Source organism: Salvelinus sp. IW2-2015, linkage group LG31 (assembly GCF_002910315.2).
Source record: "Salvelinus sp. IW2-2015 linkage group LG31, ASM291031v2, whole genome shotgun sequence".
In the NCBI taxonomy this organism is placed as follows: Eukaryota; Metazoa; Chordata; class Actinopteri; order Salmoniformes; family Salmonidae; genus Salvelinus; species Salvelinus sp. IW2-2015.
In genome coordinates, this window is record NC_036870.1 from 27,869,145 (window position 1) to 27,890,487 (window position 21,343).

Here is a 21,343-nt window from a genome sequence, read left to right on the forward strand (position 1 = left end):
ACCAACCAGTAAGAATTCCGGCTCTCACCAGACCTAGTTCGTTTTTCTTAAGAAGCCCTTCCTGGTTCTCCAACTCGTTACCTGTATTTAACTGCACCTGGTTTTGAACTTGTTACCTGTATAAAAGACACCTGTCCCCACACTCAATCAAACAGACTCCACCTTCTCCACAATGGCAAGACCAGAGAGCTGTGTAAGACATCAGGACGATAAAAATTGTAGACCTGCACCAAGGCTGGTATGGGCTTACAGACAATAGGCAAGGCAGCTTGGTGAGAAGGGCAACAACTGTTGGCGCAATTATTAGAAAATGGTAAGAAGATTTCAAGATGACGGTCAAATTCACCCATCGGTTCTGGGCTCAGGCAAGATCTACCTCGTGGGCATCAATGATCATGAGGAAGGTGCAGGGATTTAGCCCAGAACTACACAGCAGGACCCTGGTCAATGACCTGCAGAGAAGCTGGGACCACAGTCTCAAAGAAAACCTGTAGTAAACACACTACGCCGTCATGGATTAAAATCCTGCAGCGCACGCAAGGGTCCCCCTGCTCAAGCCAGCGCATGTCCAGGCCCGTCTGAAGTTTGCCAATGACCATCTAGATGATCCAGAGGAGGAATGGAGAAGGTCATGTGGTCTGATGAGACAAAAATAGAGCTTTTGGTCTAAACTCCACTCGCGCCGTGTTTGGAAGGAAGGAAGAAGGATGAGTACAAACCCCAAGAACACCATCCAACCGTGAAGCATGGAGGTGGAAACATCATTTCTTTGGGGATGCTTTTCTGCAAAGGGGCAGGACGACTGCACCGTATGAGGGAGGTATGATGGGCCATGTATCGCGAGATCGTTGGCGCAAACAACCTCCTTCCCTCAGTAAGAGCATTGAAGATGGGCGTTGGCTGGGTCTTCCAGCATGACAACGACCCGAAACACACAGCCAGGGCAACTAAGGAGTGGCTCCGTAGAAAGCATCTCAAAGGTCCTGAGTGGCCTAGCCAGTCTCCAGACCTGAAACCCAATAGAAAATCTTTGGAGGGAGCTGAAAGTCCGTATTGCCTAGCGACAGTCCCGAAACCTGAAGGATCTGGAGAAGGTCTGTATGGAGCAGTGGGCCAAAATCCCTGCTTGCAGTGTGTGCAAAGCTGGTCAAGAACTACAAGGAAACGTTATGATCTCTGTTAATGCAAAACAAAGGTTTCTGTACCAAATATTAAGTTCTGCTTTTCTGATGTATCAAATACTTATGTCATGCAATAAAATGCAAATTAATTACTTAAAAATCATTACAATATGATTTTCTGGAATTTCGTTTTAGATTCCGTCTCTCACAGTTGAAGTGTACCTATTGATAAAAATTACAGACCTCTAACATGCTTTGTAAGTAGGAAAAACCTGCAAAATTGTCAGTGTATCAAATACTTGTTCTCCCCACTGTACGTGACTCACCACCTGGATTTGGTTTTATGTAGCAAAATTTGAAAATCGTGTTTTTTACAGTCGGATAAACGTAGGACTCAGAGCTAACAAAAATGGTATATGAAACACTGCATTTGAGGAACACATGGGAAAGTAATTCTGCTTTGAAAGTTGATAAACTTGTTAAACTCACTTTTAGCCTATGAATGTTTTGGTATCTAGTGAAGAGATCCCTTCTTTGTCTACATCCATTCAGGCATCTTCACACCCCACCCATCTCTTTAAGGTTTGATCTGAGCGTTGGCTAGCTTGTTAGGCTACTTCCAGACACAACTGAGAGACACAACTCACTGGCCATTTACTCACCCTAGCAGCCCTGGTTAGGATGTTTTTATGTTATCCAGAGGGTTGGTGACTGCAACTTGTCTGCTGGCAACAATTACAAACATTTTGCCAACATTTTGCCAACGTTTACTTGACACCGGCTATATACTGTGCAGCTGTATTCATTGACCTGGCCAAGGCTTTACGACTCTGTCAATCACCACATTCTTATCGGCAAAACAGCCTTGGTTTCTCAAATGACTGCCTCGCTGGGTCACCAACTACTTCTCAGACAGAGTTCAGTGTGTTCAAATCGGAGGGCCTGTTGTCCGGACCTCTGGCAGTCTCTATGGGGGTGCCACAGGGGTTCAATTCTCGGGCTGACTCTTCTTTCTCTGTTATACATCAATGATGTTGCTCTTGCAGCTGTTTGATTCACTGATCCACCTCTACGCAGACGACACCATTCTGTTATACTTCTGCCCCTCTTTGGACACTGTGTTAACAAACTCCAGAGGAGCTTCAAATACCAACAACACTCCTTCCGTGGCCTCCAACTGCTCTTAAATGCTAGTTAAAACTTAAATGCATGCTCTCAACCGATCGCTGCCACCACCTGTCCGCCCGTCCAGCATCACTATTCTGGATGGTTCTGACTTAGAATATGTGGACAACTACAAATACCTGGATAGACTGTAAACTCTCCTTCCAAACTCACATTAAGCATCTCCAAAATCCAAAAATGAAATCTAGAATCGGCTCCTATTTCGCAACAAAAGCATCCTTCACTCATGCCGCCAAACATACCCTTGTAAAACTTACTATCCTACCGATCCTTGACTTCGGCGATGTCAGTTACAAAATAGCCTCCAACACTCTACTCACAAATTGGATGCTGTCTATCACAGTGCCATCCATTTTGTCACCAAAGCCCCATATACTACCCACTACTGCGACCTGTATGCTCTCGATGGCTGGCCCTCGCTTCATATTTGTCGCCAACCCACTGGCCCAAGTCATCTATAAGTCTTTGTAGGTAAAGCCCCGCCTTATCTCAGCTCACTGGGCACCATAGCAGCACCCACCCGTAGCAGGCGCTCCAGCAGGTATATTTCACTGGTCACCCCCAAAAGCCAACTCCTCATTTTGGCCGCCTTTCCTTCCAGTTCTCTGCTGCCATGACTGGAACGAACTGCCAAAACTCCCTGAAGCTGGAGACTCATATCTCCCTCACTAACTTTAAGCACCAGCTGTCAGAGCAGCTCACAGATCACTGCACTGTACATAGCCCATCTGTAAAATAGGCTATCCAACTACCTCTTCCCCATACTTTATTTGATTTATTTTGCTCCTTTGCTCCTTTACCCAGTACTTCTCCTTGCACACTCATCTCTTACACATCTTCACTCCCAGTGTTTAATTGCTATTATTGTAATTATTTTCGCCACTATGCCTATTTATTGCTTACCTCCCTATATCCTACCTCATTTGCACTCACACTGGTATTATGACTTTTTCTATTCGTTATTATTGGCTGTATGTTTGTTTTTTATTCCCATGTGTAACTCTGTGTTGTTGTTTGTGTCGCACTGCTTTGCTTTATCTTGGGCCAGGGTCGCAGTTGTAAATGAGAACTTGTTCTCAAACTGGCCTACCTGGTTAAATAAAGGTGAAATAAAAAAATACAAAATATTTCAACGGGGGTTGAGCGTTTGTAAATTCCGTCAGTTATTCTGCGCTCTGGGCACACTCAGATGAGAGTGCTCTGAAATCGGAGTAGATAGCCAGAGCGAATTTACCAGCTACGTCTTATCAACATGTTGTCGTAAGTGACATTCTATTGAAATGGTTACTTGCGTAGTGAGTATTTTGTTAAGACATTGTAGCTAGCTAGCTAGGTTAATCAATTAACCAAAATCCCAACTCATGACGTTACTACACTGCATGAATCTGCAGGTAGCTAACCAGCCAGGTTCAATGTTAGCTCCGCTAACAGGCTATAACTAGCAAACAAATGGCTCTGAGGTATGGAATATAAGATCATACACGTAACGTTAGCTATGCGAACCAGCTAAAAGTACACTAACTTCAAATGAAAACGACTTTTCTGTCAAAATTAGGAAACGTGTAATATCTGAAAATATAGCTAACTAGACTATCTTACCCGTATATACTTATGGATGGACGCTTCTCCCTGTCACAGATGGCATGGTTGCCCTTAGTTTTGAAGATGAAATCCAGACACAGTGTTTCTCCATCTCCTTAGTTATCATACTCTAATTCCACTGATTGCTAAAACTCAGTCCTCCAGAAAGTGGAGAGCAACACTTATGCAGTTCTACTACGCAATACACTTTTTAAAAAGCAGCGTTAGACAGGATTACCTCCACTTACTGACCGGCTCAAATAGAAAGAAGCGGAGCTATATGGCAGACCAATCTGAACTCATGCTGTCGGCATGTCGAGCCCACTCATTATCTCAGCCAATCATAGCTAGCGAGAAGGTTGCATACTTTTTCGGTGGGCTAAACCAACTAAGCTTGTAATTTAATAATTTTATTCATATTGTTGTGACAAAGTAGGTTTGGTATAACAAGAAAGATAGCGCTATTTGGTAAAAGACCAAGTCCATATTATGGCAAGAAACAGCTCAAATAAGCAAAGAGAAACGACAGTCCATTTATTACTTTAAGACATGAAGGTCAGTCAATCCGGAACATTTCAAGAACTTTTGAACGTTTCTTCAAGTGCAGTCATAAAAACCATCAAGCGCCTATGATGAAACTGTCTCTCATGAGGACCGCCACAGGAAAGGAAGACCCAGAGTTACCTCTGCTGCAGAGGATAAGTCATTAAGAGGTTACCACTTCAGAAATTGCAGCCCAAAGAAATGCTTCACAGAAGTTCAAGTACAGGACACATCTCAACATCAACTGTTCAGAGGAGACTGTGTGAATCAGGCGCGTTCATGGTCGAATTGCTGCAAAGAAACCACTCCTAAAGGACACCAATAATAAGAAGGGACTTGCTTTGGGCCAAGAAACACAGGCAATGGACATTAGACCGTGGAAATCTTCTTTTTTTCTGATGAGTCCAAATTTGACATTTTTTGGTTCCAACCGCTGGTCTTTGTGAGACGCAGGTGAACCGATGATCTCCGCATTGTGTTCCCAACCATAGATGAGGCGTTGTGATGGTGTGGTGCTTTCGCTGGTGGACCACTGGTCTGTGATTTATTTTAGAATTCAAGGAACACTAACCAGCCATGCTATCACAGCATTCTGCAGGCGATACGCCATCCCATCTGGTTTGTAACTAGTGGGACTATCATTTGTTTTTCAAACAGGACAATTCCCAAAAACACACCTCCAGGCTGTTGTAAGGGCTATTTTACCCAAGAGGGAGATTGATGAGTGCTGCATCAGATGACCTACCTGGCCTCCACAATCACCCGACCTCAAACCAATTGAGATGGTTTAGGATGAGTTGGACAGCAGAGTGAAGGAAAAGCATCCGTGCTCAGCGCATCCGTGCTCAGCAACAAGACTGTTGGAAATGCATTCCTCATGAAGCTGGTTGAGAGAATGCCAAATAGTGTCCAAAGCTGTCATCAAGGCAAAGGGTGGCTACTATTGAAGAATCTCAAATAAAAAATATATTTTGATTTGTTTAAAAAAYAAATTGGTTACTGCTTGATTCCATATGTGTTATCTCATAGTGTTGATGTCTTCACTATTATTCTACAATGTAGAAAATAGTAAAAATGAAGGAAAACCCTTGACTGAGTAGGTGTGTCCAAACTTTTGACTGGTATTGTATGTCACATAAGACCATAATCAACTGTAGTTGCTGTGTATATGTGTGACACTGTCTAACTTGTACTTTTTGGAAGAAGTACTGTTCAGAATTTGATTGTAGTTGAAAATATTTTTGCTTAGGCTGTTGTTGTTGGTATTGTTGTTTTTGACATGCATGTGTCCACCACTGACCAGCCCTTCTCTTCTCTCAATTCAATTAATTTCAAGGGGCTTTATTGGCATGGGAAACATATGTTAACATTGCCAAAGCAAGTGAAGTAGATAATATACAAAAGTGAAATAAACAATAAAAATGAACAGTAAACGTTACACTCACAGAAGTTCCAAAAGAATAAAGACATTACAAATGTCATATTATGTATCTATAAAGTATTGTAACGATGTACAAATGGTTAAAGTACAAAAGGAAAATAAATAAGCATAAATATGGGTTGTATTTACAATGGTGTTTGTTCTTCACTGGTTGACCTTTTCTCTCTCTCTCTGTGTCCCTACAGGCGGACCCCCAGGGGCGGGACATAGCCATCCGGCCCTTCCTGGAACACTGTGAGAACACACACATGACTATTTGGCTGGGGATCGTTTATGCATACAAGGGCCTGCTTATGGTGAGTAAGGAGAGAGATTGGTGTGTGTGTGTGTGTCCGTCACCTCAAGGACCTAGTCATGGCTAGGGAGGTAGTCTCTGAGCTGCAGGAAAGGAAGAGGTGGTGGCTGTTATCTGAACACCGTCTAGCATGTGTATAGCATGGTCATTGTGTCATGATGGAGAGTTCAATAGCAAGTTTTCTGCCACACACAAAGCACACATATGGTAATCATATCTGTGGTTGTTAGATGTCGATTTCATCAGGCATAGAGCACATTCTATTGTTCTGTCTGAATACTGGGATATGACTCATACCCTACTATACAGAGAGAAATAGCACATGACCTGCCATCGGTTCAGTGATGAGTTACTCACAATAGACTTGTCCTTCACTGAAGAGAACCTTCCACTGTGAGAAAGAGAAATATCAAAGGAAACACAAAATACTTTGATCACTGTTCTCTCCCCAACCATATAAGAGTGGTCACATTGAGTAGTAACTAGGTTCATTGTGTGTGTGTGTGTGTGTGTGTGTGTGTGTGTGTGTGTGTGTGTGTGTGTGTGTGTGTGTGTGTGTGTGTGTGTGTGTGTGGTGTTGTTGTTGTGTGTGCCTCCAAGCAGAGCTCCCAGTGACGTAGTTAACCGAACCCCTCCAGAAGCCTAAGGTTTCTAAATGAAATGTGACAATTATTGAAAATGTTCCGCTTCCCTCGGCTGGTGTGTTTGAACACCTTAACTTAACTAGTCCAGACTGTAAATAATTCAGCCTTTCAGTCCACTTATAGCCATGAGAGAGAGAGAGGAAACAGAAAGAGAGTACATGGCGTGACAACTTCAGAGTAGTTTGGTCTGAGACAAAACTGGGACATGACAACAGTAGGAGCAGCATCTGAGGATTGAGTCATATCTATCCTATGGCACACACACACACACACACACACACACACACACACACACACACACACACACACACACACACACACACACACACACACACACACACACACACACACACACACAACACCACACACCCACACACAACCTATCCCAAGGTGTGATCATGTGACGAATGCTCATGTGATGCTGCTACATTATTATAATGTTGAGACACACTGGGGTTCTGTTCTAGAATATTCCATGCAGTGTTCTGTGAAGAACACAAAAAACACTCAGAAAATAAACCATTTATGACCACAAAATCAAAAAGGCTTTTCAAGTTTACATCAATGCTGCTGTCTGCTATGAGTACAACTTAGATGGTATAATTCATATATTTGTGCAAATGTACATAATGTACATCTCTTATCACAACAGCTACAGTATGTACTGAACATAATAGGCCTATACATCCCTGTTAATCTTTCATTCTTTCTCTCCTCTACTCTCCTGTCCCCCTCCCTCCTCTCCTCTCTCCTCTCCTTTCCCCTCTCTCTCCTGCTTCTCTCTCTCCTCTCTTCCCTTCTTATCCTTCCCTTCTCTCCTCCTCTCTTCTATCTCTCTCCCCTCTCCTCCAGTTGTTTGGGTGCTTCCTGGCTTGGAGACGAGGAATGTGAGCATCCCGGCCTGAATGACAGCAAGTACATCGGGATGAGTGTGTACAACGTGGGCATCATGTGTATCATCGGGGCGGCCGTGTCCTTCCTCACGCGAGACCAGCCCAATGTGCAGTTCTGCATCGTGGCTCTGGTCATCATTTCTGCAGCACGATCACTCTCTGTCTGGTGTTTGTGCAAAGTAAAGAACACAGGAAATGGTATACTGCCCTTCCTGTCCAGCCAAGGGGCATGAAACTGCTCAACCAACTGGATTCATGCACTCTAAGAGGATCTCAGTAATGATCATGTTGCTGATTGTATGAAATACTTCCCTTGTTTTAAACATTCCAATAGTAAGCATAACATGACATCAGAGGAATGTGATGTGACACCTTAACCTGTCATTCTAAGCCACTGCCCTTATTATGACAACTTGCAGTTCATCACGATGAGGACCAATCCAGACGCAGCTACTCAGAACCGGAGGTTAAAGTTCAATACGAACCAGAAGAAGAGGACTCCAAGACGTCCACGTAGTGACCAGTGTGAACCAGGCCAACACGTCCAGACTGGACGGCCTGCAGACGACAACCACCGCCTCCGCATGAAGATAACAGAGGTGACGTCATCGAATGCTGCCTTATCATGTCATCACCACTTAGGGGTCTCTCCGACCACACCAGTCCTGTTACCTACATTTAGTCCCCAGAGTTTCCTCTCAATTTCACAGTCAGGAAAAGCTCATGGCCCTATTGATGTGACCAGAGAGACCCTGTTTTTTGTTCTTCATTCTTCATATATGAGTCTTACGTTTGCGTGACATAACAGCAATGACAGTGTCCTCAGAGCTTTGCCTTGTCTCTAATAGGGTCCTGTCTGCCAGTAGCCACCATTGTCACTCTATAAGTGTCTCTAATAGGTCCTGTCTGCCAGTAACACCCTCCTGTCACTCATAAACGTGTCTCTAATAGGTCCTGTCTGCCAGTAGCACCATCCTGTCACTCTATAAAGTGTCTCTAATAGGTCCTGTCTGCCAGTAGCACCATCCTGATAAAGTGTATCGTACTTTCCACTTTCATTTATAGAACATATGATGTTTTATGTCTTTGACGTTGAATGACATGAGAAATCTTGTGCCAATCACATAGGCTTTTCTAGAAATCTCTCTGTCATGCATTTCACTGTATCTATTCTCTTCTCGGGTGCAAGAGTAGCCATTGCCCTTGTAGTCGTTCCTAACGCCACTCTTGAAGTACAATGGAGTTGAATAGAAAAGGTTTCTTTCTGATCAAAATCAATACATTTCAGTAGGCAACCCTTATCTGTCCTTGCATCACTATTTAACTATATTTTAACAATGGGTAACACTTTGTTTTAAGAGTCCATAATAAACCATTTATAAGGCATTTAAGGCATTTACAAACCATTTGTTCAACATTTATTAATCATTACTCCCAAAGTTTAAAACTATTTTAACCTCTTAAACATTATGTTCACATCTTAAACATTATGTTCACATCTTAAACATTATGTTCACATCTTAAACATTATGTTCACATCTTAAACATTATGTTAACATCTTAAACATTATGTTTACATCTTAAACATTATGTTTACATCTTAAACATTATGTTAACATCTTAAACACTATTTTAACCCCATAAACTAAATGTTCTCTGTGCAGTTGGATAAGGAACTGGAGGAGGTGACCATGCAGCTGCAGGACACCCCAGAGAAGACCCCGTACATCAAGCAGAACCACTACGGAGACGTCAACAACATCCTCAGCATACGCAACTTCACAGACGGCAAAGGTGACTGACCACTGCTGCTTTTGTTCACACTTCTACAGCATCACCTCCCACATATTCCTCACTCATTTGAACAGACAGAAACACCTCTGTCAGCATGGACTGCTGCTGCTGCACCCACTGTCTGCACATGATTCTCTCTGAAGAGTTGTACTCATCTGTCCAAGGTAAAAGAGCTGTGCTTACCTCATAGATAGGGAACAGCAAGCGTTTAATTGTTCCACCAGTTTCTTGTCTGCTAATGATACAATACTACTATTGTCATGACAACTATTTATTTTTTATTTAACCTTTATTTAACTAGGCAAGTCAGTTAAGAACAAATTCTTATTTACAATGACGGCCTACCAAAAGGCCTCCTGCGGGGACGGGGGCTGGGATTAAAAATAAAAATTATATCAAAATATAGGAGAAAACACACATCACGACAAGAGAGACAACACAACATAAAGAGAGACCTAAGACAACAACATAGCATGGCAGCAACACATGACAACACAGCATGGCAGCAACACAACATGACAACAACATGGTAGCAACACAACATGGCAGGAGCACAAAACAGGGCACAAACATTATTGGGCACAGACAACAGCACAAAGGGCAAGAAGGCAGAGACAACAATACATCACGCAAAGCAGCCACAGCTGTCAGTAAGAGTGTCCATGATTGAGTCTTTGAATGAAGAGATTGAGATAAAACTGTCCAGTTTGAGTGTTTGTTGTAGCTCGTTTCAGTCGCTAGCTGCAGCGAACTGAAAAGACGAGCGACCCAGGGATGTGTGTGCTTTGGGGACCTTTAACAGAATGTAACTGGCAGAACAGGTGTTGTATGTGGAGGATGAGGGCTGCAGTAGGTATCTCAGATAGGGGGGAGTGAGGCCTAAGAGGGTTTTATAAATAAGCATCAACCAGTGGGTCTCGCGCCGGGTACACAGAAATGACCAGTTTACAGAGGAGTATAGAGTGCAGTGATGTGTCCAACAAGGAGCATTGGTGGCAAATTTGATGGCAGAATGGTAAAGACCATTTAGCCGCTCGAGAGCACCCTTAGCTGCCGATCTATAAATTACGTCTCCGTAATCTAGCATGGGTAGGATGGTCATCTGAATCAGGGTTAGTTTGGCATCTGGGGTGAAAGAGGAGTGATTACGATAGTGGAAACCAAGTCTAGATTTAACTTTAGCCTGCAGCTTTGATATGTGCTGAGAGAAGGACAGTGCTCCGTCTAGCCATACTCCCAAGTACCATCTCAAGCTCTAATTCCTCAGAGGTAGTAATCACACCTGTGGGGAGAGGGGCATTCTTCTTACCAAACCAAGGTTAAGGGCAGAGAAAGCTTGTTGGACACTAAGAAAGCTTTTTGTAGAGCGTTAAACACAAAATCCGGGGAGGGGCCAGCTGAGTATAAGACTGTATCATCTGTATATAAATGGATGAGAGCTTCCTACTGCCTGAGCTATGTTGTTGATGTAAATTAAGTAGAGAGTGGGGCCTAGTATCGAGCCTTGGGGTACACCCTTGCCTTGGGGTACACCCTTGGTGACAGGCAGTGGCTGAGACAGCAGATGTTCAGACTTTATACACTGCACTCTTTGAGAGAGGTAGTTAGCAAAGCAGGCCAAAGACTACACCGTAGTACCTCTCTCGTAGTTCAGGACTACAGTACTGTGAACCGAAGTTTGTCGATTGCTCAATGATAAGCTTCTGTTCAGCATTTAGACTGACAGACATATAGAGAAATATAAATGGGTCATTATATTCACCATGAGGATTCAGCCACGTCGTAGAGAACACCACCACGTCCATATCTCTACCTCGGCCATCACTATTCATGAGACTGGCTGGACTAAATGCATTTGGGCTGTCAGTATTCATGAGACTGGCTGGACTAAATGCATTTGGGCTGTGAATGAGTGGCTGTTATAAGAGTACAACAGTGTCAACAGTGATTACAATCACAACCAAGTACAAAGAACACTCTCCATAGTGCATGAATATTCATTAGCACATGGTTTGGACTTGAAGGTAGAGCGGTGGGGTTGACTGACCACGGCATTCATATTAGGAATTGCCTCAGTTGTCAGGCCAGTTCAAATACGTAGTCCTCAACTCCTACAGTTGTTAGTTGTCAGTTGACAAGTTTGAGAGTGTCATAAGACAATTGAGGAACCTCATATGGGTGCCGTAAAGGATCTGGAGAGTAGTTACAGAGTTCAGAAGACATTAATATTACTGTGAGGTTATCTCTCAGGGCACAAGAGATAGTGACCTGTTACAGTAAATTGCTCTTTTGACACCATCCCACCAACATTGTTTTCAGAGGTGGGTTTATATATTATTCATTTCCAAATAGGATTATTCCGTGAATTGCTCACATTAATAAATAATTTACCGCCGCAATCCAATCCATATGAATCCATTATGCTATGTTTAGACATGCGCTCCTGTATCCTCCCCTTCAGATGCACATTTAGGATACACAATGCCACAGTGTGATCGTCCAATCAGGTCAATGTTATGCTAAGAGGTGAAGATCTGGGTCAACTGGAGAGGAACAAATGGACACAAAAGGGGATCATTTCGGGGCTCTCCAGGTGGCGTTTGAAACACTGATAAGGCTGTTTACTTTGATAACAACTGTGTTCACACTCACCGTCTGTCTCCCACGGTGACGAGAGGCCAACACCAGAATCCTGTCAGGCTGTTTCCCCCCTGGACTAAAATATTTTCCACAACATCAAGAAGCACAGCAGTCCCTCTCTCACTCGCTTTCTRTCTCTCTCTCTCTCTCTCTCTCTCTCTCTCTCCTCTGACTCTCTCCATCTGGCTCTCACTTTCTTTCTCTATATATCTGTTCATCTCTCTTTCCCTCTCTCRGTGTCTCCCTCCATGAAGCCTCTCTGATTGTGCTACCAGCAGAGCTCCGTGTTGAACACACAGAACAGAAGTGTTGTCTTTGTTTGCTGCTGCCGTTAAAGTAATGCCCGACAGATTACGTGTATCATGATGTAATGCCGACTACTGTATCAGTGATGTAATGCCGCGAACTGTATCAGTGATGTAATGCCCGAAGATCTGTATCAGTGATGTAATGCCCCGACAGATACTGTATCAGTGATGTAATGCCGACAGATACTGTATATCAGTGATGTATATACCCGACAGATACTGTATCAGTGATGTAATGCCGGCAATACTGTATCAGTGAATGCTAATGTCCCGACACTGTATCAGTGATGTAATGCCGACACTGTAATCAGTGATGTAATGCCCGACAGATACTGTATCAGTGATGTAATGCCCGACAGATACTGTTATCAGTGATGTAATGCCCGACGATACTGTATCAGTGATGTAGAAATGCCCGGGACAGATACTGTATCAGTGATGTAATGCCCGACAGCATTATACTGTATCAGATGATGGTAATGCCCGACAGATACTGTATCAGTGATGTAATGCACCGACAGCATACTGTATCAAGTGATGTGAATGCCCGACAGATACTGTATCAGTGATGTTTAATGCTCCGACAGATACTGTATCAGTGATGTAATGCCCGACAGATACTGTATCAGTGATGTAATGCCCGACACTGTATCAGTGATGTAATGCCGACACATGTATCAGTGTACGTTGAATATGCCCGACAGATACTGTATCAGTGATGTAATACCCGGACAGATAACTGTATCAGTGATGTAATACCCGACAGATACTGTATCAGTGATGTATGCCCGACAGATACTGTATCAGTGATGTAATCCCGACACTGTATCAGTGATGTAGATCCCGACAGATACTGTATCAGTGATGTAATGCCCGACAGATACTGTATCAGTGATGTAATCCCGCAGATACTGTATCAGTGATTGTAATGCCGACAGATACTGTATCAGTGATGTAATGCCCGACAGATACTGTATCAGTGATGTATGTGCCACAGATACTGTATCAGTGACTGTAAATGATGACCCGACAGATACTGTATAGTGATGTAATAACCCGACAGTACTGTATCAGTGATGTAATCCCGACAGATACTGTATCAGTGATGTAATACCCGGACAGATACTGTATCAGTGATGTAATTACCCGACAGATACTGTATCAGTGATGTAATGCCCGACAGATACTGTATCAGTTGAGTGTAATACCCGGCAGATAACTGCTATCAGTGATGTAACTACCCGACAGATACGTTGCTATCAGTGATGTACATGCCCTTGACATGATACTGTCATTCAGTATGCTTAATACCCGACAGATACTGTATCAGTGATGTAATACCCGACAGATACTGTATCAGTGATGTAATACCCGACAGATACTGTATCAGTGATGTAGTACCCGACAGATACTGTATCAGTGATGTAATACCCGACAGATACTGTATCAGTGATGTAATGCCTGACATTGATGCTGTTACAGACAAATTAAGGTCCTAGAATCTTCACAGTAATGATGTAATGCTATCTATTATTATTAGTATGACTGATGGTGGTACATTCTTCAGTGTCCTTAGCTTCTCAGGTGTTGTGATCTGAACAAGGCATAGCAATACCAATGGCACACTATTCCCTATATAGTGCACTACTTTTGCTCAGAGCTCTATTGGAATCCTATCGGGTCCTGGTCAAAGGTAGTGAACTACACTGAGTGTACAAAACACCCTAATATTGAGGTGCAGCTCCCCCGTTTCTGCTCTCAGAACAGCCTCAATTCGTCAGGACATGGACGCTACAAGGTGTCGAAAGTGTTCCACAGGGATGCTGGCCCAATTCTTCCTACAGTTGTGTCAAGTTGGCTGGATGTCCTTTGGGTGGTGGACCATTCTTGATACACACGGGAAACAGCAGCTCTGCTGGGTTTCACACAAACCGGTGCGCCTGGCACCTACTATCATACCGCGTTCAAAGACACTTAAATATTTTGTCTTGCCTATTCACCCTCTGAATGGCACACACACAATCCATGTCTCAATTGTCTCAAGGCTTAAAAATCATTCTTTAACTTGTCTCCTCCTTTCCATATACACTGATTTGAAGTGGATTTAACAAGTGACATCAAAAAGGGATCATAGCTTTCACCTGTATTCACCTAGTCAGTCTATGTCATGGAAAGTGCAGGTGTTCCTACTGTGTTGTAGAGAATAGGGAGTCATTTTGTGATATGGTGTGACAGCCTGTATGGGGATTGATCCTGTTTGCTGTGTCATCTCTCCGTGTCTCTGCAGAGGGGGAGAAATCGATAGTGAAGAATCATCTTGAGCAGAAGCCTCAGGCCCAGTGGGGCTCCATGGATCCTTCCAGAATAAACAGAGGTCCCCTGGAGGATATCAACTCACCTGAACAGTGAGTTCTCCTCAAAAAGTATCCCTCCTCCCTCCTCCTTTTTCCTCCTCCTTTTTTCCTCCTACTGTTGTCTTTTTTTGCAGACTAGACATCAGATGTATTGCTGCCACCACCAGCACTGCATGGCGGTTGCTCTGGCAACCAGCTCTGTAAAAGATGGACCAATATAACGTCCCAATCATCTACACACACTCTCTCCCCCTCCCACACACTCTCTCCCCATCCCACACACACACACACACACACACACATATAACCGGCAGAGCACAGCTGACTGCATGTTGTCCCTACTCTTAAAACGTGGCGGTCCAGAACACTCATAACACACTCAGCTGACAAATAAAGAGCTACCTTCACTTATTATTCATGAGCAGGCTGGGGCATGTCGACTTCATCAGAGAGGGAAAAAAATAGTTTAAAGCATCATGAGAGCCCTTCATTGCCGCCTCCTCTTCTCCCTCGTCCTCCAAGCTCTCCTCCTCCTCCGTTCATCTAACTGGGACTGGATAGAGAGAACACATGAGTGAGTGAGTGAGTGAGTGAGTGAGTGAGTGAGTGAGTGAGTGGGGACATGAGAGGAACAGAAGGGAACCATGATAGAGAAGACACCGGAAGAGAGAGAGCAGAAAACGTATAGAGACAGGGAGACAGAAATGACATGATAGAGAGAGGATATGAAAAGGAGAGAGAGGAACCAAGAGGGAGGATCCATGAGAGAGTCACAGAGCTTATGTAACCAGTGATTTACGGCTACGGTTGGAAGCTGCAGTAGCAGCAGGGGTTGAAAATAGACTGGGGAGACAGAAGAAGTGGAAGAACACGGAGTTATTCCCACACCACATGAATGTTTGATCACATGGTGGGAGGGAGGTGATTCCCAAACCTTCCATAACAAAGCCATCACCTACAGCGAGATGAACCTGGAGAAGAGTCCCCTAAGCAAGCTGGTGGTCCTGGGGCTATATTCAAACACAAACAGACCCCACAGATCCCCAGGACAGCAACACAATTAGACCCAACCAAATCATTAGAAAATAAATAAAAATACTTCACACATTGGAAAGAATTAACAAAAAAACTGTGCAAACTAGAATGCTATTTGGCCCTAAACAGAGAGTACACAGTGGCAGAATACCTGACCACTGTGACTGACCCAAAATTAAGGAAAGCTTTGACTATGTACAGACGCAGTGAGCATAGCCTTGCTATTGAGAGAGGCCGCCGTAGGCAGACCTGGCTCTCAAGAGAAGACAGGCTATGTGCACACTGCCCACAAAATGAGTTGGAACTGAGCTGCACTTCCTAGCCTCTTGCCAAATATATGCCCATATTAGAGACACATATTTCCCTCAGATTACAAAGACCCACAAAGAATTTGAAAACAAATCCAATATCTACTGGGTGAAATCCCAGTGTGCCATCACAGCAGCAAGATTTGTGACCTGTTGCCACAAGAAAAGGGCAACCAGTGAAGAACAAACATCATTGTAAATACAACCCATATTTATGTTTATTTATTTTCCCTTTTGTACATTGTTACAACATTGTATATAGACATAATATGATATTTGAAATGTCTCCATTCCATTGGAACTTTTCGTGAGTGTAATGTTTAATGTTCATTTTATATGGTTTATTTCATTTTTGTTATTATCTATTCCACTTACTTTGGCAATGTAAACATATGTTTCCCATGTCAATAAAGTGTTCTTACATCAGAAAAACATGTACAACAAACCTGTGAGACAATTCACTGGTCTCATTTGAAAGTTGTCAGAATTGAAAGACTTTGAGCTAGTGAATGAGAAGGACATGTTTTTTCTATATTTACATAACTGCCATTTGGTTAGGTAATCGGCTTGAAAAGCAATGGCTCTAGCAGAGAGTGCGGTGTGAGCTGTCACACCAGGCAGAAGCATGACATTTTATTTTTGTCAGAAGATCTCCAAAGCACGGAGTGGATTATGGGTTAGTGGAGCAGGAGAGGAGGGACCAGGAGCTCTGGTGTGTTACTGTGGGGCGGTGGGAGAGGCGGGGGTGAGGGACCAGGAAGCTCTGGTGTGTTACTGTGGTGGGTGGAGGAGGGAGGGGGTGAGGGACCAGGAAGCTCTGGTGTTGTTACTGTGTGGGTGGAGGAGGAGGGGGTGAGGGGACCAGGGAAGCTCTGGTGTGTTACTGTGTGGGGTGGAGGAGGAGGGGGTGAGGGGACCAGGGAAGCTCTGGTGTGTTACTGTGTGGGGTGGAGGAGGAGGGGGTGAGGGGACCAGGGAAGCTCTCTGACTGACTGTGTGCGGTAATGCCAGTGAGAAGTGAGATGTCACTGACTGTGTTGTGACCCTGTTAGAGTATTGTAACGACAGTGTACAGTCATTCAGCCCTCTTTGCATCAGTAATCACAAGTGCTGGTGTACAAAAGCCCATTTGAATTATTGAGAGTGAAACAGCACATACAGAAGCTGGCTGGATGTAAATAGTCCTGTATGAACAGTGTGTTCGCAATGTAGCACCACATCAATTTAGAAAGATTGTAGAGGGTTTAACACTTTGACAGCACACATGGGACATTAACTCCTTCAATTTAAACTTGGAATTAGTCAGGTGAATATAATGATCTTTAATGATACTTAACATGCTATATCTCTCCGTCCACAGCATACAGCGCAGGCTGTCGTTGCAGCTACCCATCCTGCACCATGCCTACCTACCCTCCATAGGGGGGGTGGACGCCAGCTGTACCAGCCCCAACGCCAGTCCCGGCTCCAGCCCGCGGCACAGACACATGCCCCCGTCCTATCGGGTCATGGTCTCAGGCCTGTGAGCATCAGTCTCCCCTGGCGCTTCCAAGAAAGGACCTCCGTGTTTTAAAAACAACAAGCAGACCCTAGCTTAGGCCGTCAGCAACAGTGGAATAATATGTGTGTTGGACCAGGGAGGGGGAAGTTGGTTCCACTCGTCATGCCTCGGTCTCTAGAACCCCTCACTAGAACCATGGGTCGGGAAGGGAAGGGGGGAGGGCACAGGAGGACCTTACAAATGACCCACGATCCAGAGCAACAACCTCCTTTGGTCTCACCCCACCCCCCCCAACAGCAGAGGACCAGACCAGACCAGACATGGGGTGGATCTGCTTCGGAGGGTTTTTATGTTGTTGTTTTTATTTTGTCATACACTGGACTATGTGTGAGCCTGTCAAAACGTGAGCATTTCAGCTACGTCAATGCCTGGGAGGCGTTACTATAGGAACAAAGGAGTTCCAGACGGGACTGACGTAGGATTCATCAAAATTCACCATTGTGAACAAGCATGTAAATAGCATACTTTCTGACTTTGACGTTCCGTTAGCTTTGAGTACGCTGTGAATGAACATATGGGGGGAGGGGTCTGTATAGGGGTAGGAGGTCCTGAAAAACTAATGAAACCGTAAAAACTGGCCTACTACAAAGCAAAATGTAAGACAAATTGGTTTGTGTAATATTACTGCATCATTGTAGTGCGTTAATTGTGTTAAATGGATTGGCTCATGGCAAGAAGTAAGATTACTCTCATTTCTGTGACTAGCAAAATGTCGAAAGACACCAGGGGCCAATTCTTTTAACTTGGAGTAATATGCACACAGCTTTGTTACATTTGCACCATTCATTTTTCTTCAAGATTATGCTATCTCTTTTCACAGGCCTTTAATGTGTTTCAACTTCCCTAGTTTAATTTACCTCCAAACAAGAATGAAATACTACAGTACAGTAGAATGCCTAGAATGCCTACAGTAGAATGCCTAGAAGGCAACAGAACCAAACAGGACAGATTTCCAGGAAACAATGACAATAGTAATGACTCTCCATGTTCACTATGTGTTGACACACACAAACACATAAAGATACACACCTATAGGGAAACAGGAGTGCACACCGTATCCTAGTGATGTTACGTGTCCAGACGAGGCCTCGCCAAACAGGCTCCCATTACCACTGTAAATGGTCCAGAAACTGTGATGTCACTCCATTATCTGGCTGTAGTGAGGATAAAGAAGTATCGTTCTAATGACTATACGTTTCATAAGTCAATGAAATAGGTGCATGGTCAGACAGCATCAAAAGTGGTGAGAAACTGAGATCAAAGACTTGGACAGAGGTTCTGTTGACAAGACATACATTCAGATCGTGATGAGGATGTGGGTTTGCCATTTTGGTTTCATCAGTAGTTTTGAAACCGTGAAATTAAGTCCCTTTAAGCTGTTTCAATTAGTTAATCTAAATGTCAATGACCAAAATGGCAAGTGGAAGATACATGAGCCGTATGTGAACCCTATCCAGATGTGGCTTAAGCAGAAATGGCGCCGATGGAGACCACAGAACTGCCCACAACAATGGAACCACAGACTGGGAGAGAAGCACCTCTAAATCACCTGGCACTTAGCAACAGTGGAACATACATCAGAGTTGCTATAGAAATGTATTTCTGTGCAGTTGGCCCAAAGGTAATTTCTTGGACTAAAATAGGGCCGTAGACATAGCTAGCTATCGTAATTTTTTTTGTACAACTGTTGTCACAAGAACAAGAAAAACGCAAAGTGGACGAAATCCACCGAAAAGTTACGTATCATCATCAGAAGTCTAGATTTGTTTCAGCTTATATTTCACCATTGGTGTCTTGGTTCCAGTTTTAGTTTTATAAAGGCGTTTGTTGAGCTCTGTGCTTGTAGTCGTATCCTGTACCCTGCAGGAGCCACAGTATACACCAGGCCCAGTAGGTAGTGGTGGTGGTGGTGTGGGCCAGGCTAAATTAACTCAACAAGAATCTGTAACGCATCTGTAAATTGTATAACCTGTCATGACTTCTTAACCATTCAATGCTCCAACACCTGGAATATACAGGGTGAGATAGATCACTTGGGGACAACTCATTACAGAGTGGGCTGCTCTGTGAGCTGGGCCTGGCGTCTGAACGCTGATGATGTCTGTCAGCCAAGGAGGAAGCCTATTGGAGGACAAGGAATGGTTGGGAAGGAGCAGGTTGGAGACAGTACTGCTATTGGACACATCCAGGTGTGAATTCCTGTCTGAGCTCCTCCCCCTAGCCTGGAGTCAATGGGGCTGTCCAGAGCAGCAACACAGCAGCACAGACCTCCATGAAGTGAAAAGGCTTCTTTCTCATCCATCTTTGCCCACCAGAGAAACACACAGTCTCTTCTGAGTGAGTGAGACACTGGGGTTGGTTGTTCCTTCAGAAAAAAAACGACACATTTTATATATTACATTATATGTGATTGTGTAAAATTTGCTGATACCCTGATGGTGTTGATGTATGTATGAAATATTTGGTATTTGGCTTTCTCAAGATGGCATGAAATAAAATGTATAATTCACATAGGAGTTACCTGTTTTTACGACTGTCGTGACAAATCCACTCTGTTTCTTCTCAGTCAAGCCAGTTTCATTTTTATATCCCGTCAAAACGTTGCTTTAATTTCTGCCAACCTCTTGTTCAGCAGTCCTGTCACATTCTTTAAGAGGACATCACCAAGCAGTCAATGTCAAAGCCAAGATTCTCAGTGAGAAATCCCCCCACACACAATATAATGTAAACTACATGCAGCATTACACATGCTGCAAGATGCTGAGGGCAATAAGTGTACAACACGTATAGCTTTGGCTAGCTGTATCAGAATGAACCTATAGAACAGTCAATAACACATCAAAAATGTTCTTTTCTCAGCATTCATGGAACCTGACAGTCACTATTTATTGTTCTTACAAAATGCCAAATGCTGTTTATCAGGTACTGTTACTTTTATTTGCAATGTGCCCTAATTTTCTATTATTAATTAAAAATTGTTCTCAACGTCTGCAACAATAGTTCATCAAATGCAATGTTAGTAGCTAAAGGGCTCATAATTACTGGTAATAAACTGCTTTTTCATGCTAACGTTCTGTATTAGCCAGGGCTACTCTGTTCTTCGATTTCTTTCAGTTTAAAGGTCAAAAACACGTGTGTGTATATAAATATATATATATATATATATATTCATATATTTGTATATATCGTCATCAGGGTTTCTGGAAAATCTATTACAAAATCTATGAGAAATATACAGTACCAGTCAAAAGTTTGGACACACCTACTCATTTAAGGGTGTATTTATTTTTTATTATTTTCTACATTGTAGAATAATAGTGAAGACATCAAAACTATGAAATAACACATATGGAATCATGTAGTAAGCAAAAAAGTGTTAAACAAATCAAATATATTTTATATTTGAGATTCTTCAAAGTAGTCACCCTTTGCCTTAATGACAGCTTTGCACACTCTTGGCATTTTCTCAACCAGCTTCATGAGGTAGTCATCTGGAATGCATTTAAATTAACAGGTGTGCCTTGTTAAAAGTTAATTTGTGGAATTTCTTTCATTCTTATTGAGTTTAAGCCAATCAGTTGTGTTGTAAAAAGGTAGTGGTGGTGTACAGAAGACAGCGCTATTTGGTAAAAGACCAAGT

The 21,343-nt window shown here is 43.3% G+C and overlaps 1 protein-coding gene across 1 annotated transcript in view; it reads left to right on the plus strand.

The window, feature by feature from the left end:
* The window catches only part of LOC111955841 (gamma-aminobutyric acid type B receptor subunit 2-like), a 506,723-nt gene extending 485,951 nt beyond the window's left edge, over window positions 1–20,772 (plus strand). The window contains 12 exon segments of the mRNA XM_024134728.1: window positions 6,057–6,167; window positions 7,663–7,684; window positions 7,687–7,707; window positions 7,710–7,838; window positions 7,841–7,882; window positions 8,121–8,192; window positions 8,195–8,215; window positions 8,218–8,265; window positions 8,268–8,302; window positions 9,368–9,497; window positions 14,733–14,850; window positions 17,503–20,772. Of these exon segments, the coding sequence (XP_023990496.1) occupies window positions 6,057–6,167; window positions 7,663–7,684; window positions 7,687–7,707; window positions 7,710–7,838; window positions 7,841–7,882; window positions 8,121–8,192; window positions 8,195–8,215; window positions 8,218–8,265; window positions 8,268–8,302; window positions 9,368–9,497; window positions 14,733–14,850; window positions 17,503–17,668 (915 nt within the window). The 3' untranslated portion in view covers window positions 17,669–20,772.
* Window positions 20,773–21,343: the final 571 nt, after the last annotated feature.